Genomic DNA, 14,768 nt, shown 5'->3' with positions numbered 1-14,768 from the left:
TTGATGCCACAACCTAAAGAGAAATAATGACATGGACCTGTGTATGCTGTGAGGGTGTGATTATTTTGAATGAATAAATGTTTATATAGTGAATGAAGACTTTTTTTGTTTAGTTCTCATGAAAATGTGTTCAAATGTATATATCGCAATTTGTTAAAAGCTTTAAATTAATTTAAAATATTAAAATATTAATGAAAGTACTGATATTACATTGCCATTTTACCAAGTTTTTGACAGAAATGATGTTAACTATGGTTAATTTGGCATTTATTTCAAATGTACCGCTTGGCCGAGTGGTTAATGTCATGGACAGTGAAATGAAAGGCAGATCAATGCGGTAGGTTCAAATCCTGTTAGTCAGAAATTAAAGCTGTTTGACTTAGTATGTGATCTGATAATTATATAAACCCATGATCAATCATGAACAGTTTGCCATTAACACTAGTATAGTAATTATTTTTGCCAACTGAGGAATAATATGTTGTAAGTTTATGATTTCAGTCACTTTTTTTAATGCATGTTTCCATTTTGTTTTCACAACAGGTTGCTTGCTCCTATCTGCTGGATGATTTGACTGAATTAAGTTTAATTGATGGTCTTTATAAAGCTGTCAATGTTTATTTCAACTCCACTGGGAATGTCAAGTGTCTTAATACATCTCAGCAAGCAACTGGCAGTTTAGGAGATGCTGGATGGGATTATCAAGTATGTTCTCATTTAACTAGCATAATTTACTCTTTGATAGAAGGGTTCCACATTAGTGTGGTTATCTGAGAATAAATAGTTTTGTGACGATGCACTTTGCTTTCAGCTTCAGTGGTGTAGTGGTTACCACCAGGAGATTATAGAATTTTATTTTTTTAATTCACTTGATATGTGACCAGTGGATTTGAAAATTGGTTCGCTGGCCTTTGGCCAAATAATTATTTGGTGGCCCAAGTCTAAAGAACACTGGCCTCAAGCATTTTAAGGCTGGTAGGTAGGGCCTACTAGGTTTCCAGTTGCGTTAAAAATATGATGTTCACATAAAAAATGTCTTACATTTACCCACTGCCAGGTTCTCAGTCAAATCATTTTGTCATTTATTATGTTATGTTTTTGCTTTTCCTGTAAAATTAATATAAACAATTATTAAAAAAATAAACATATGCATATTAATTTTTATTTGTACATAATTACTTTTTAATCACTAAGATGCAGAATGTAAAATAAATGGGGTACTGTTCTGAAACTACATGTGCAACCACCTCAAAAAAACCAAAACACTCCACCAAAACAAACCCAAAACGAACACATCCCCCCCCCTCCCCCCTCAAAAAAAAGGAAGAAAAAAAAAAGCCCACCCACATCTGGGCTACTTTCCCAAAATTTACTTCAAAGCCATGTGTTATTTTATCTCTGGGGTCAGCTAATAATTTTTTTTTCTCAACTTTCCTGGCTCACCATAACAGGGTAGTTCATTGGAAATTTTTTTTTTTTTTTTTTTTTTTTTTAATACATATTTATTGTCCCAGATCATATAGCAGTGTCGGGTTTGGGAGCCCCGAATCACTGCTTTACATTTGTATCCATGGTCTAAGCAGCAACAAACTGTGTTAAAAATAACAAAAACTAATAGAGACTGATTCAGGGTGAAGTTCAAAGTAAAGTTTGTTTTATTTAACGACGCCGCTAGAGCACATTGATTTTTAATCTTATCATCGGCTATTGGACGTCAAACATATGGTCATTCTGACACTGTTTTTAGAGGAAACCCGCTGTCGCCATATAGGCTACTCTTCTTTACGACAGGCAGCAAGGGATCTTTTATTTGCGCTTCCCACAGGCAGGATAGCACAAACCATGGCCTTTGTTGAACCAGTTATGGATCACTGGTCGGTGCAAGTGGTTTACACCTACCCATTGAGCCTTGCGGAGCACTCACTCAGGGTTTGGAGTCGGTATCTGGATTAAAAATCCCATGCCTCGACTGGGATCCGAACCCAGTACCTACCAGCCTGTAGACCGATGGCCTGCCACGACGCCACTGAGGCCGGTAATGGGTGAAGTTCAATTCATGCATACAGATGAACATGGACAGTGATCTATAATATAACTATTGTTATGATCTGAGATTTAAATGGGAACAGAGAAAATATCGAATAAGAAGGATGAGAATCAGAAAAGGATTTAGAAGAAGAAGAAGAGGAAGAAGAAGAAGAAGAAGAAGAAAAATAGACAGATATAGATGGCATAAGAAGAAGGAAAGAAGTTGTTTTGAATTAAATAAGACATAAAACACGCGATTTCCAAACAAGCCACGCACTAAATCAGTCACAATATATATTGCTACATGTATATATGTATACATTATATTTTCTTAATAATTAATTATATCTATATTACTATCACTCACTCATTAAAGAGGTTGAGCCATGGGGACCATTCTTTAATACATTTTTCATAATTGCATTTTTTAAATAGAATATATCTATTTCAATTTTTTTTTGCAATATGTTTTTAATGGCAGTGATTGCTAAGCATTTGTTCTGTATTTTTGTACAGTAAATATAGTATTTTATATTAATAATTAGCCAAATTTCTGATACTGAACCAAGTCTACACTAAATTTCTTCCTGTTATAAAAAGCGTTGCTGACATGAAATTGATGAAAGTAAACATCTCTCTACATGGAAGGCATCTAGTTAATTGTCACAGTTCATCATTACAGGCATTGAAACAAGTCGCGAACAAGCATTCAGGTTACCAAGAGGTTACCACATGTCAAAAAAGTCTAGAACGGTATTTTGTTCTCCACAAAATATTTTAAACTTGGGTCCAACCAAAATTAGAGCACAGCTGAATTTCTAGTCCAATGGGAGCTTCATATTTGGTCACGTGAAGTACATTTATATCCTGATAAAGTACTTCAGACATTCACTTTATAAGCGGTATTGCTGCACGTGCAGTCATAACGATTTTGGCTCTGCTCTAAGACAGTTAAAGGACGAGTAACAATACTTTATCGGCGTATAAAGGTAGTGTCGCACGAGAAAACGCTCGGCTAACGCCTCGCCTTTCTCTCGTGCGACACTACCTTTATACGCCGATAAAGTATTGTTACTCGTCCTCTAACTATTACTTAAAAAGAGTTTTTGTGCAGAACTAGGGTTGTCACGGACACTTCCCATTATACCTTAAACTAGTAGCATTACTTTATTGTTGAGGAGCTGTGGTATTCATATCCATGGTCTATCTGAGTGTGTTTCGGTATCGTCAGTATCATATATTAGAAATAAAAATTGTATTATGTGAACCACTGGTGAATCCCCATAAAAGGTAAACTTGATCTGTAACACTACATGATAAAAACAATATGCAAAATTTCATCTCAATATCTTGAAGCATAAAAAAAAAAGGTCTGGGAAATTAATTTTCATATCTCCCAAGGGTCGTCAAACTTTAATGACGTCGTTTTGGATATTCTTACATAAAAATAAACTAGTGCTTAATGTTTTTTGTTTTCTGAATGCTTGACAGCTTTCAGTGTAAAGTTGGTATTGAAATGGGTTGTTTCTTTATGACTGAATGTATGCATCAATTATGGAGGGTCACCATAATTCGTTTGCATGGCAATACACATAGTGCCGTAACCTTGATTAATTTATAGCTAATTTGCAAAATTATCAAATTGTGAATGTATGTGATCTGAAAAATATCACATACTTTGATTACCCTGGATATGCTAGCTATTTTATGATAAATAAATAAATTACTATTGCTTATAGAAATTGATTTGGCATTATGAGTAACAGAAGAATAATTTTACAAAATAAGGCACAGCATAATTTCAGCCTGAGAATACTCTTATCTTGCAGTTTTTATCAATGGTATGATTCTTATAAAATACTGATTGAAATTAGTTTTGAGCTATTTTGATTCAGATCAAGTCTCATGGGTTTTTTTCTCTATGGGTTTCTTAATTACTATCTAACTGTCTAAATGATTTTCAACTGTTTTAATATTTCTCAGTTTATGGGGTGGGTAATAAAATATGACACATTCTATGACCTAAGTCTTAATATTGCTGTACCATATTCCAGTGACAAGTACTGATAATAATCATATATATAATTATATAAATACATTATTTTGTTGAAATGATACCAAGGATATATGAGATTTGTGTTGGTTCCACAATGCACTTTGATATGTCAAATGACAGTCATGGTTTTAAAAAAAAGTAAATGGTTATTTTAAAAATATTAATTGAAGGATAAATATTAATTGTAAATGGGAAGTGGTTTCACGTGAAAAGGTTATAATATGATGTAATGAAGTTCATGAACTTAGGTAAATTGTTTTATAGCTAAAGTTTAACATTTTACAAAGTTGTGTATAAAAGTTAACTCATGTATAATTGTTAAACAATATCTACAGGCCTGTACAGAAATGGTGATGCCAGCGTGTGCCGATACCAATAGCATGTTTGAACCTTCAGAGTGGAATTTCACTGCATACAGTGAAGGATGTTATAAACAGTTCAAAGTCAAACCCAGAGAATACTGGATCATTGAGCAGTACAATGGGAAAAACATCAAAGACACTGGAAATATTATTTTCAGGTAACAACTTTTGATTATTTTACTTTTATAAACTTTGGTACGGGTGACTGGTACATATACTGCTAGCAAAATTAACTACACTTGTCAATTCCACTATCACTTGTTACTATGAAAATGGCAATCCAAAAAAAGAAAAGAATTAAAAAAACATTACTGTGACAATTTATTTTAAAAATACAATGAGCAGCTATTTTTTCTTCTACAATGTTCTAACATTAGATTTTACTTCATTTTTAATTAAATATTAAACTTAAATTTAAATTTTTGAAAAACAAAAAAAATCTAAAACTGTAAATTAAGTGGAGGCTTAGTAAAGATATGGAGACTGAATTCATGATACATTATTAGAAATGGAATTCTTAGATATTATTTAAGAAATGCCAAAATTGGGGCCATAACAGTTTTATATTTCAGGGAAAATTAGACATGATAGGCTTAATCTGCAATTATTTCAATGAGACATCCTTATGTTTAATGGATGATCTTTGCTATTTGTGAGAAAAAATGGATGAAAGTCACGAAATTCAGTAACTTGGTCTTTTTTTTGGAAGGATGTTTGTGTATAAAAGTTTTCTGCCATATGTGGTTCAAGCAACGTTAAATACATTCAGACACATTTATTGTACTTTTGTGTGTTGTAAAATGACTGAAGTTGTAATTTAAAGAAAAAAGTACTTAATCTTGTTAAAAACTGTACTTTGTTGGCCAACTGGGGATCTTCTGTCCAATCAATAATTGAGAAACTCATTATGCTATAGAATATTGACTAACTGCAAACTACATAAACTTCAACCTGTAAACATCAGAGGTCATGGAACATTGACACTAGTACGGTAAATTCAAAAAAATGTTTTTTATTTTAATAAAATTAACCAAAATAAAATTGGAATTTGTGACTTGTTTTCTTGATAAATACTATGTAAACCTTCAGAACAGTAATGACATATTTTTAATTAAATACCTCAAATATCTTTTGATCAATAAAATCAATTAGTTTTCTCTAAAGAGCTCTATATTTTTTTAAAAGAAACACTAGAAGAAATCAAAATTGATCAATAAAATCAATTAGTTTTCATATTGCTAACATTGTAGTGTGCTACACAAGTTGTAAGCTGTAAGTGTGCTTATCTTTCAGTAATGGCTTGTATGACCCGTGGTCGAGCGGCGGTGTGATGCAGTCGTTGACAAACACAATGATCAGCATTCAGATCCCGTATGGAGCTCACCATCTAGATCTGAGGTTTGCCAATGCACACGACACATCTTCTGTCAGAGCAGCTCGCACACAAGAAAAAAACATCATTCGCCTTTGGTTAACAGGAAATTCCTTGCCGCAAAACTAATATCAGTCATTTTTGTTACCCAGACAACTGATTTCTCTGTGATAGAATGAAAAATTGTGAAATCGTATATTTCACTAGAAAATATAGCAAAAAATATTTTACTATATTTGAACAGTTTTATAAATCATATTGATCTTTATCCAAGACTTTAAATCAATGAGTAAATCAACTCCAGTGTAAACACCACAACTGAAAGTTTTATACACTCCCTCATATAGTCCTATTAACTTTCAGTGCACTTAGAGATCCAGGTGGGTTAAAAGCAACTCATCGCACACAACGGAGCACAGTAGGTTGACTGGTTATTGGTGTGACGAGATGCATCAGTACAGTTTTGGAGTCTGGAATTAAAATACCATATGGACATTCTGTTTGAAGATATAGTGAGCCTCAATTTAGCGAGCCTTACTGATAAAACCACCCCACCCACCCCAAAACATAAGGAAATTTTGTGGCAAACTTCCTCCATTCTTGTCTTTGATTTATGCCATTTTTGTTTTTATTTTGTTTAGCTGCCAGTATCATTTTCTTATATTATAACAGTAATAAACCCAACTTAGCAGACTCACTTAAAACCTTTGACCGATAGAAACCTTGAAATATTAAACTGCAAAAATAATAACTTCTTCCTGTTTTGTTTTTTCAACCCATCTATTCTCAGTCATTTAAAACAGTGCAGGACTCTTTAAAATAATTACATAGTACCATCAGACATATTATAGGAGACCGGTGAACACAAATGCTATTTATAAAAATTAGTCCGCCATGATTTTTGAGAGTACCAGTCTCACCTAAAAACTGAGCAGAATGCAGATGAAATTGGACACAACTTTCTTGGGTAGTGGAGCAATGTTTCAAATTGTCTTTGTGTCTATAAATACTGTGGCCATCAAATGTTTGGCATCGTGGTTAAGCCATCGGATGTGTAAGTAAGGCTGGTAGGTACAGAGTTCGCAGCCCGGTACTGGCTGTCACCCAGAACGAGTTTTAACGACTCAATGGGTAGGTGTAAGACCACTACACCCTCTTCTCTCTAACAACTAACCCACTGTCCTGGACAGACAGCTACGATGTGTGCCCAGGACAGTGTGCTTGAACCTTAATTGGATATAAGTACGAAAATAAGTTGAAATGAAACATATCAAACTGACGACTTGAAATAGAATCAAGCAAGTACCATCGTTAAACATCTGGAGTCTTGAAAATAAAGGCTGCTGGTAACTTCACATTCAGCAGTTGAAATATATTATCATAATTATGTTTTATTGCATAATTCATATGAATGTTGCATTACTGATGATCCACAGAATATCAACATCTTCTCTGTTAAGAGCATCCCTTTCAGTTCTCTTTTAGGAATAAATGGTGTTATGCCTAAAGAAGAAATATTCTTTTCTGTACTCTGAGAATATGATAAAACCCAACAAACTCAATTTAATTTTCTTACAGTTTACTGTTTTGGAAATCACAGTCAGCACATACTATACCATCAATGCATTGTAGTATGGCAGTACAAAAAAAGGCTCTCTTCCCATTTGATCAGTCTCTGTTGAGAGCAGTAGAAAAACCCACTGCCACTACATAACCTATCCTGTTTTCCCTCAAAAAGGTGGAAATATTTTTTCTTTTTTTTTTGCATATCAAAATAACAAGAAAACAAGGTAAAAAAAATTATACTTTATTGACAACAAAATACACAATTGTTTGCTTCGATAATAACTGATAAAGTATAAGCTAGCACCATCAACATCGGTTCTATCACAATGTATGTTTCTGGTTAACTTGAAACCACCTTTATTTATTAGGAAGTGGAAAGAACATTAGACAGCTCTGGAGAATTGTGGATCCTAAAATAAAGAAAAAAACAAACATAAAACATTAAGGCCCTTATTTATAAAGGTGTTTTAACTTTAAAACATATTTTAAAATGATAAAACAATGTTCTAACAAAATTAAATATTTATAAACCAGTTTTAAGTTTAAAACGCTGATACTAAAACATGTTTTAAAAACTATGTTTATAAAAGCATTTTAACACACCCTAAAAATATGTTTTACTTAAAACGGGTGCTGTTTAACACTGCAAAGTAATGGTGTCATTTGAATTTGAACACTTTCTCTTCCAGTATTGCTTCTTAAGTTGAAGTATTTCCTAGGTAGTAAAAGTGTTATTCTGTAAAGTGACTTTCCAACAATTACATAGCTAGATATGTTCTGTGCAAGCAGTCCAGTTCAGTGAAATGTGATTGGCTGCATGAAATATGTGCATCTCCAATAATTTTGTGGCTCGGTGCAGTGAAATGATGTGGTTGATGTTTCATACCACCACAGGTTGAGGAATGTGTGAAACAAAATAGTAAGCTTAAAATAGGCAAAAATTGTCCTCTAAAACAATACTATTTGGTTTTTCATGCTAGGAAATTGAGTTTTAACCAGTCAGAGGATAAAAATAAAATAATACAAAATAAATAAATAAAATAAAAACTTCATTGTGGTTAGCATGGCCATATGCCTTTAGATACACTGACCTCACCCATTTATAAAATATCCTTCTTATATGCCTGCAACAGTGTGTATCTGCCATATAAAACGTGTTAAAAGAAGTTAAAACAGGGCCCTGAAACAGCATTGTCAATGAAACAATGTTTTATCTTAAATCACTTTTTATAATATGGATTTAAAATGTATTTAAAAGGATTTAAAACACCTTTATAAATATGAGCCTAAGTAGTTTTATATGGATACATCTTGTCATTGTTAAATAATCATGTTATAAATACTTGAATTGGACTTTAAAACTCTGTGACTGTCAGTTTTGCACTACTTTCAGTAGGACATCATTAGGTTTATATGAATAAAAAGTAAACTATTCAAGAAACAGTTGGATTATTTTATAGTATTTTATATTGGTGAAATTGAACATGATTTTTGTTTGACTGTATGGAAGTATGAACCACATAACCTCTTCACACACTTGTGTATGAATGGCTTTATATGAATTCTCTACATACTGGTGTGATGACAATCATTTGTTAATAAATGAAGGTTTGTTATGGGTGGATACTTTCTTTTATGCACTGGCTCAATACACACCTCTGCTATCAAGTATGTAATATTCATCACTAAATACTATTGCATTGTCTTCATCATATTAGAGCAACTGTTTAAACATGTAAGTAGTATCTGTTTATGTTAAAACATTAACTTTGTTTAGACACTGTTTTCCCTAGATTAATGCAGTGTCATATAAGTATAATAATTATATAATAATTTCTTACGCACCCATTGGTGAGAACATTATTCGTTATTTTTGGTAACACATACTTGTTAACGCATATACGTGTGATAACATTTTACACATGACTAGCTGCACCTAGGTGATGACAAGGTTTATCAATACCATACCATCCAATGGAAAAAAACAGTAGAAATCGATCACTAGATGTGACGCACAAGTTAACTGTTACGCACTAGGGCCATAAATAGGTTTTAGTTCTTTTTTGAAGATATGTAAGAAATAGAATACTACATTTGTGTCCTTTAGATACCATTTTCGCTTGTAGGATAAAACAAATTTTAAGATAAACGGTATCTAACGGCCTCTTGTGTAGTATTCTCTCTATTTATTTAAAACTCTTTTCTGAAGATATGCAAGAAATAGAATACTACATTTGTGTCTGTTAGATACCATTTATCTTATAATTCGCTGTTTAAAAACGTATCTAACGGCTGCTCATGTAGTATTCTCTATGTATCATATAGGAAGTATAGATTATATCATTTCAGGTATTTTATTTTTATTCATAAAACAAAATAAAACGTCAGGACTTGTTTTAGTTTATTACAGTCTAGCCAAATAACACTTGCTTTAATTTATTAATGTAAGTTAGTAATTAACATAAATTTTAATTGTAAACTACTGTACAAAATGTCTATGTAAGACTGGTATGGGCTGGATTCATATCCTAGTATTGGCTCCAACCTAAAGTAAGTTTGTAAAACAAAGTGGCGAGATTTAAGACCACTACATTACCTCTCTCTAAAGACCAACAAGCAACAGCTGACAGCCCAAGTAACATATGTGCCAAGGACAGCATGCTTGAACCTTGGATATAAATAACAGAAAATGTGGGCTTCAAGAAAACAAGTTGAACTAAAACAAATCTGTGTTGTTGCCTTGTTCAGAGGGTCTGTGAATTGTAAATTTATCCAAATCGGAAAGCTGCTTACCGTGCCACGTTAAATCCACCATTTTCACATATATTCTGCCTTGCTGCTGGACTACTGGATGCAACAGCCAGAAGGAATGACAGAAAAGTATTTGCAAGATCACAGTCGATACCAGCACCTGTAAACAAGTATTTTATATTAACAAAAGTAACAAGCATTTCAGTACTGTTAAAGCAATACATACATGTATCCACTACCGGGCCATAACAGTAAAAAATAAAAGGTGTGAATCACCATAAAACATAATCTGTACATGATAAAATAATATACAAACTTTAATCTCAATATCTTCATGCACAAAAAAAAATTCTAGTAAAAATGTTTAAGATCCCAAGATAAAGGGTCATAACTTCGTGAAAAAAGGTTAAATTGCCATGAAAGTCAAACTGTATTCGTAACAGAACATGGTCAGTTTTATATTAACCCAGTGTTACAGGAACAAGGTAGCACAATACAGTTTTATATACAAGGTAAAAGCTATACACAAAATTTCAGCTCAATATCTTAAGGTATTGTGAAAAAAAAGTCTGGAAAACAAATTTCCTACCTTCTAAATCAAGGTCCATTTTTGACAATCATGAAAGTTAAATGTGATCTGAAATACTATATGATAAAGCTATACACAAAATTTCAGTTCAATAGCTGAAGGCATTGTAAAAAAACAAAAAAACAAAAACATCCGGATACTATAAGTGGGACGGACAGACAGAAGTACAAAGATGCAATCTATAGTCCCCTCTGATTGGACAGGTAGGGGACTAATAAGCTCACTCTGCTAGTTTCAGCTTAGTTCCTATTAATTATTTATCTTTGGTGGTCAAAGCCTCGTCTCTGGTAGAACATTTCCACCACCTCTGGTGTTCTTTTTAAATCCCACTTTTGATGGATTCTTATAGTCATCAGTTATTGAATGTCAAATATTTGGTAATTCTGAGGTGTTATCTTCATAGGAACCTGCTACATTTTTCCATTAGCAGCATCTTTTATATACACTTTTCCACAAACATAACAACACTGGTGGAGCACTGGTTGGGTTACACATGCAGAGAACATTTTGTTCAGTATTGCGTCATGATTTGCTGTGCAAGTTTCAGAAGTAACTACACAATTTTAAAACATTAAATAATAGTTGCTAATCAATTTTCACTTGACCAGAAATGTCAAAACAAAAGGGGGTTCCCCGAGGGGGTTCAATCATACCGAACAGAATAAATAATATCTTCTTAAATTACATTTAAAATTTCTCTTTTTAGTGACCATATGAAATTAGGTTAAAAAAATATTCATTGTTACAACTAACTGGACCTTTTGGAAACCAGGTGCATTACATTATGTACATTAAGATCAGAGGTTTTTAGGTAGCCCCCACCCACCCCCCAAAAAAAAGAAGGAAAAAAAGGGAATAAATAATTTCAAACTTTGAGACAGATTTTCATTTTCTATGACTTTCTATTACCAAATTCAAACTTTTCAGTCCTGAAAAATGACACTTCCACATCCTATACAAACTGTTTTATAATACATGTACTAAATGAGAAACTAACCTTTAACGTTTGCTAAGGTCTTCACAAGAAAAGGTAGCCATCCTGATTTCATCACAATGTGGATCACTTCTGGTCGCCTTGATATTAAAGCAGACAAATCTGTAAACAAACATGTACCAAAATAGTACATTAGTAAATCTGAGTTCAATATTGGCAAGATATGACAACTAATTTATATTTTCAGTCACTGACCAAAAATATATATACCATATTTGTTTGTATTTATTATTATTACCTCATGCATATTCTACGACTTCCGACCAGATAATTTTACGTGACGTGTTATTCCATTTGAGATCATATTGCACTGCCCTGTGGTTTTGCAAAACAATAAATTGTGATACTGCACTATTTCTGATGTAAAACAGGGAATCAGCTCAGCACTGACCAGTGAGTGCTATCGGTTTGCTCTACAGCCTTTTGGAAATTGTAACGTCTTACAGATGACTTTGTGTTTCATGTAAGACGTCAAAGTGCAATATACTTGTGCTTATTAGATTATTAGATTGCATAATGCTTGACTGTTTGTATAATGGGCCTTGTTTGTGTATTTATTTTTTTATTAAATGATTGAAATAGTAAAACAATTATGGCACTGTGATGAGACCAATATGATGTTTTATGGAGTGCAAAAAAATAAATATTGGTCCACATTATTATTGTTGCCCCATAAAACATCATATTGGTCTCAGCACAGTTCCATAATTGTTTAATATTATATTTTAATATATTCGTTTTGCTTACATTGTAGGGTCAAAGGTCAGCATTCTGTTCGTGATCATAACAAACGTAAAAGTATAAAAATATAGAAATTTATCTAGTCATTATAATTTATCTTGCCAATATATTTAGTAATTGCTGGATAAAAGATCAAATTACATAGCCAAAATACCCATTGACCACATACAGAAACTGACATTTTTCCAGTCATAAGTATAACCCGAAATTCATTAATATATATCAAAACCTGCAATACTCATTTATTTAGCAAACTGTCTACATATTTTCTACCAAGCAACAAAGATCAACATATTATTACATATAAATAGGCAAACGAAATGCCACTGACATATATGAGGTGCAAATCTTGCGGGATTTACCACATACTAATTTTGTTGAAATGAATAAAAAAGCCAATTCTAGGTGGATGCCATACCAGCAAGTTAAATACCAGTAGCACTTCTCCAATTTAACCATACAGAATACAGCAGGCAAGATATCTCACCCGACATCAAGCACGTTAATATACTATACATTGGCTTCACTAATTCTTATTTCCTGCCATACTGCACTGGTCAGAAATAGTAACAAGATATCTCACCCGACATCAAGCACGTTAATATACTATACATTGGCTTCACTAATTCTTATTTCCTGCCATACTGCACTGGTCAGAAATAGTAACAAGATATCTCACCCGACATCAAGCACGTTAATATACTATACATTGGCTTCACTAATTCTTATTTCCTGCCATACTGCAATGGTCAGAAATAGTAACAAGATATCTCACCCGACATCAAGCACGTTAATATACTATACATTGGCTTCACTAATTCTTAGTTCCTGCCATACTGCACTGGTCAGAAATAGTAACAGAACTGGAACTAGTTTTGATTGAAGCAATGGCAGAATTTACTTTTCTTTCTTTTTCTGTAAGAAATACTGGCAATTTTGAGTTGAAAAGGTGGTTTTCAGCGAGTAGATTTGCTTGACAACAATGGTCATTTTGTGGAATTGATCGCCAATAGTTTAGTACTGTTTTAGCCACAATGAATATGATGGAATATTTGTCTGTTTTCAGAACAAATTGTGGTCAGCAAGACATGGTGAAAACTTGGCATATGTGTTACAAATGAATACAAGTTGGCCCAACTTTGATCTTTTTAAGCACAACATTAAATGCTCTAAAATATGAAAATTAGAAAAAGACATGAAAATAATTAAATATTTATTCTTTCACATACAAACATTATTTTATGTATTTATAAACTTTTATATACTACTTGTTAAAAAAGGATTTCAAATAATACTTGTAATTACACTACTACATTCAAAGGCTTCTGCAACTTACTATCCATGGAAAGAAACCACAGATCTTTGATACTGGACCACAAGCTGGCATACTCTTCTGATAACAGCAGAGAGGAACCCTTGTTGGTCTGTGACTGACCATGTGCTTTCTTCATAAAAGATATGCAGGCAGCCAGAAACTTGTCTCTGTTTTCTATAATTAAATCTACAATAATGGAAATAAACCAGAAGTGAAAGCAGATGTAAAATTATATTACATAAACACAATGATGATAATAATAGAAGTACTAATGATGATGATAAGAGTAACCACAGTGACAGCAGCAATAGCCATGATTCTATTAATATTGGCAATAACTTTAATAAATGTTTTTATTATATAATTACAAATGTTCCATGTTATCTTTCAATAAACCTCAGAAAATTACATCATTATGGGATGTTATTATGCAAACAAAGTCATGAAAAGGACATAAACTGATTTATATGTATTTTTAACAAAATAAGTTCTGTTGTTTGTAAATTTGTGTGAATTTATCAGTCACAAATTTAGCATAAAATCACTTCGCAATACTACATGATTCTATAAATCAAACCTTTTTAAATAATTAAATTTTCTTTGCATCTCTACACTTTATGGCAATCTGATTGGTCCAGAGGTGCTTACTTTTTTGCATTCATATCTTGATGAACCGAACAAATTTAAGACACGGTTGTTAAATGAAGTTTACACAAACAATACTACAGGTGTTATTTAAAGCTAAACAAACTAAGTTAAGACATGCATTGTTAAAGTATGCATATAAACCGAAAAAACAATGTGCACACTTTTTATCACCTACACAGAGTCATACAGTGTTTTTTTCAGTTTATACTTGCATGAACCAAAAAATAATTGCGGTCAATTCTTAAAAAGACAAACAATTCTTATATACACCACTGTTATGCCATAATCTAGGTGCATATACATCTACTGTCATTGCCAATTTACTATCATCAGCAGTACTAACACT

At 32.6% G+C, this 14,768-nt stretch overlaps 2 protein-coding genes across 3 annotated transcripts in view; one reads left to right on the top strand and one right to left on the bottom strand.

Annotated features, from left to right (window-relative positions):
* The window catches only part of LOC121374312 (lysosomal Pro-X carboxypeptidase-like), a 24,418-nt gene extending 17,852 nt beyond the window's left edge, over positions 1–6,566 (top strand). The window contains exons 7-9 of the mRNA XM_041501371.1: positions 544–705; positions 4,420–4,604; positions 5,740–6,566. Coding sequence (XP_041357305.1) covers positions 544–705; positions 4,420–4,604; positions 5,740–5,947 — 555 coding nt within the window. The 3' untranslated portion in view covers positions 5,948–6,566. The remainder of the gene's footprint in view (positions 1–543; positions 706–4,419; positions 4,605–5,739) is intronic.
* Positions 6,567–7,612: 1,046 nt separating this feature from the next.
* The window catches only part of LOC121374311 (neurochondrin-like), a 36,408-nt gene continuing 29,252 nt past the window's right edge, over positions 7,613–14,768 (bottom strand). For both annotated transcript variants that reach the window (XM_041501369.1, XM_041501370.1), the window contains exons 15-18: positions 13,796–13,960; positions 11,722–11,820; positions 10,178–10,295; positions 7,613–7,794 (exon numbers count right to left, since the gene is read on the bottom strand). In XM_041501369.1, the coding sequence (XP_041357303.1) occupies positions 7,749–7,794; positions 10,178–10,295; positions 11,722–11,820; positions 13,796–13,960 (428 nt within the window). In that variant the 3' untranslated portion in view covers positions 7,613–7,748. The remainder of the gene's footprint in view (positions 7,795–10,177; positions 10,296–11,721; positions 11,821–13,795; positions 13,961–14,768) is intronic.

Source organism: Gigantopelta aegis, chromosome 6 (assembly GCF_016097555.1).
Source record: "Gigantopelta aegis isolate Gae_Host chromosome 6, Gae_host_genome, whole genome shotgun sequence".
NCBI classification, from domain to species: domain Eukaryota; kingdom Metazoa; phylum Mollusca; class Gastropoda; order Neomphalida; family Peltospiridae; genus Gigantopelta; species Gigantopelta aegis.
The sequence above is the reverse complement of the archived record's forward strand: the minus strand, read 5'-3'. Positions and strand labels throughout refer to the sequence as shown.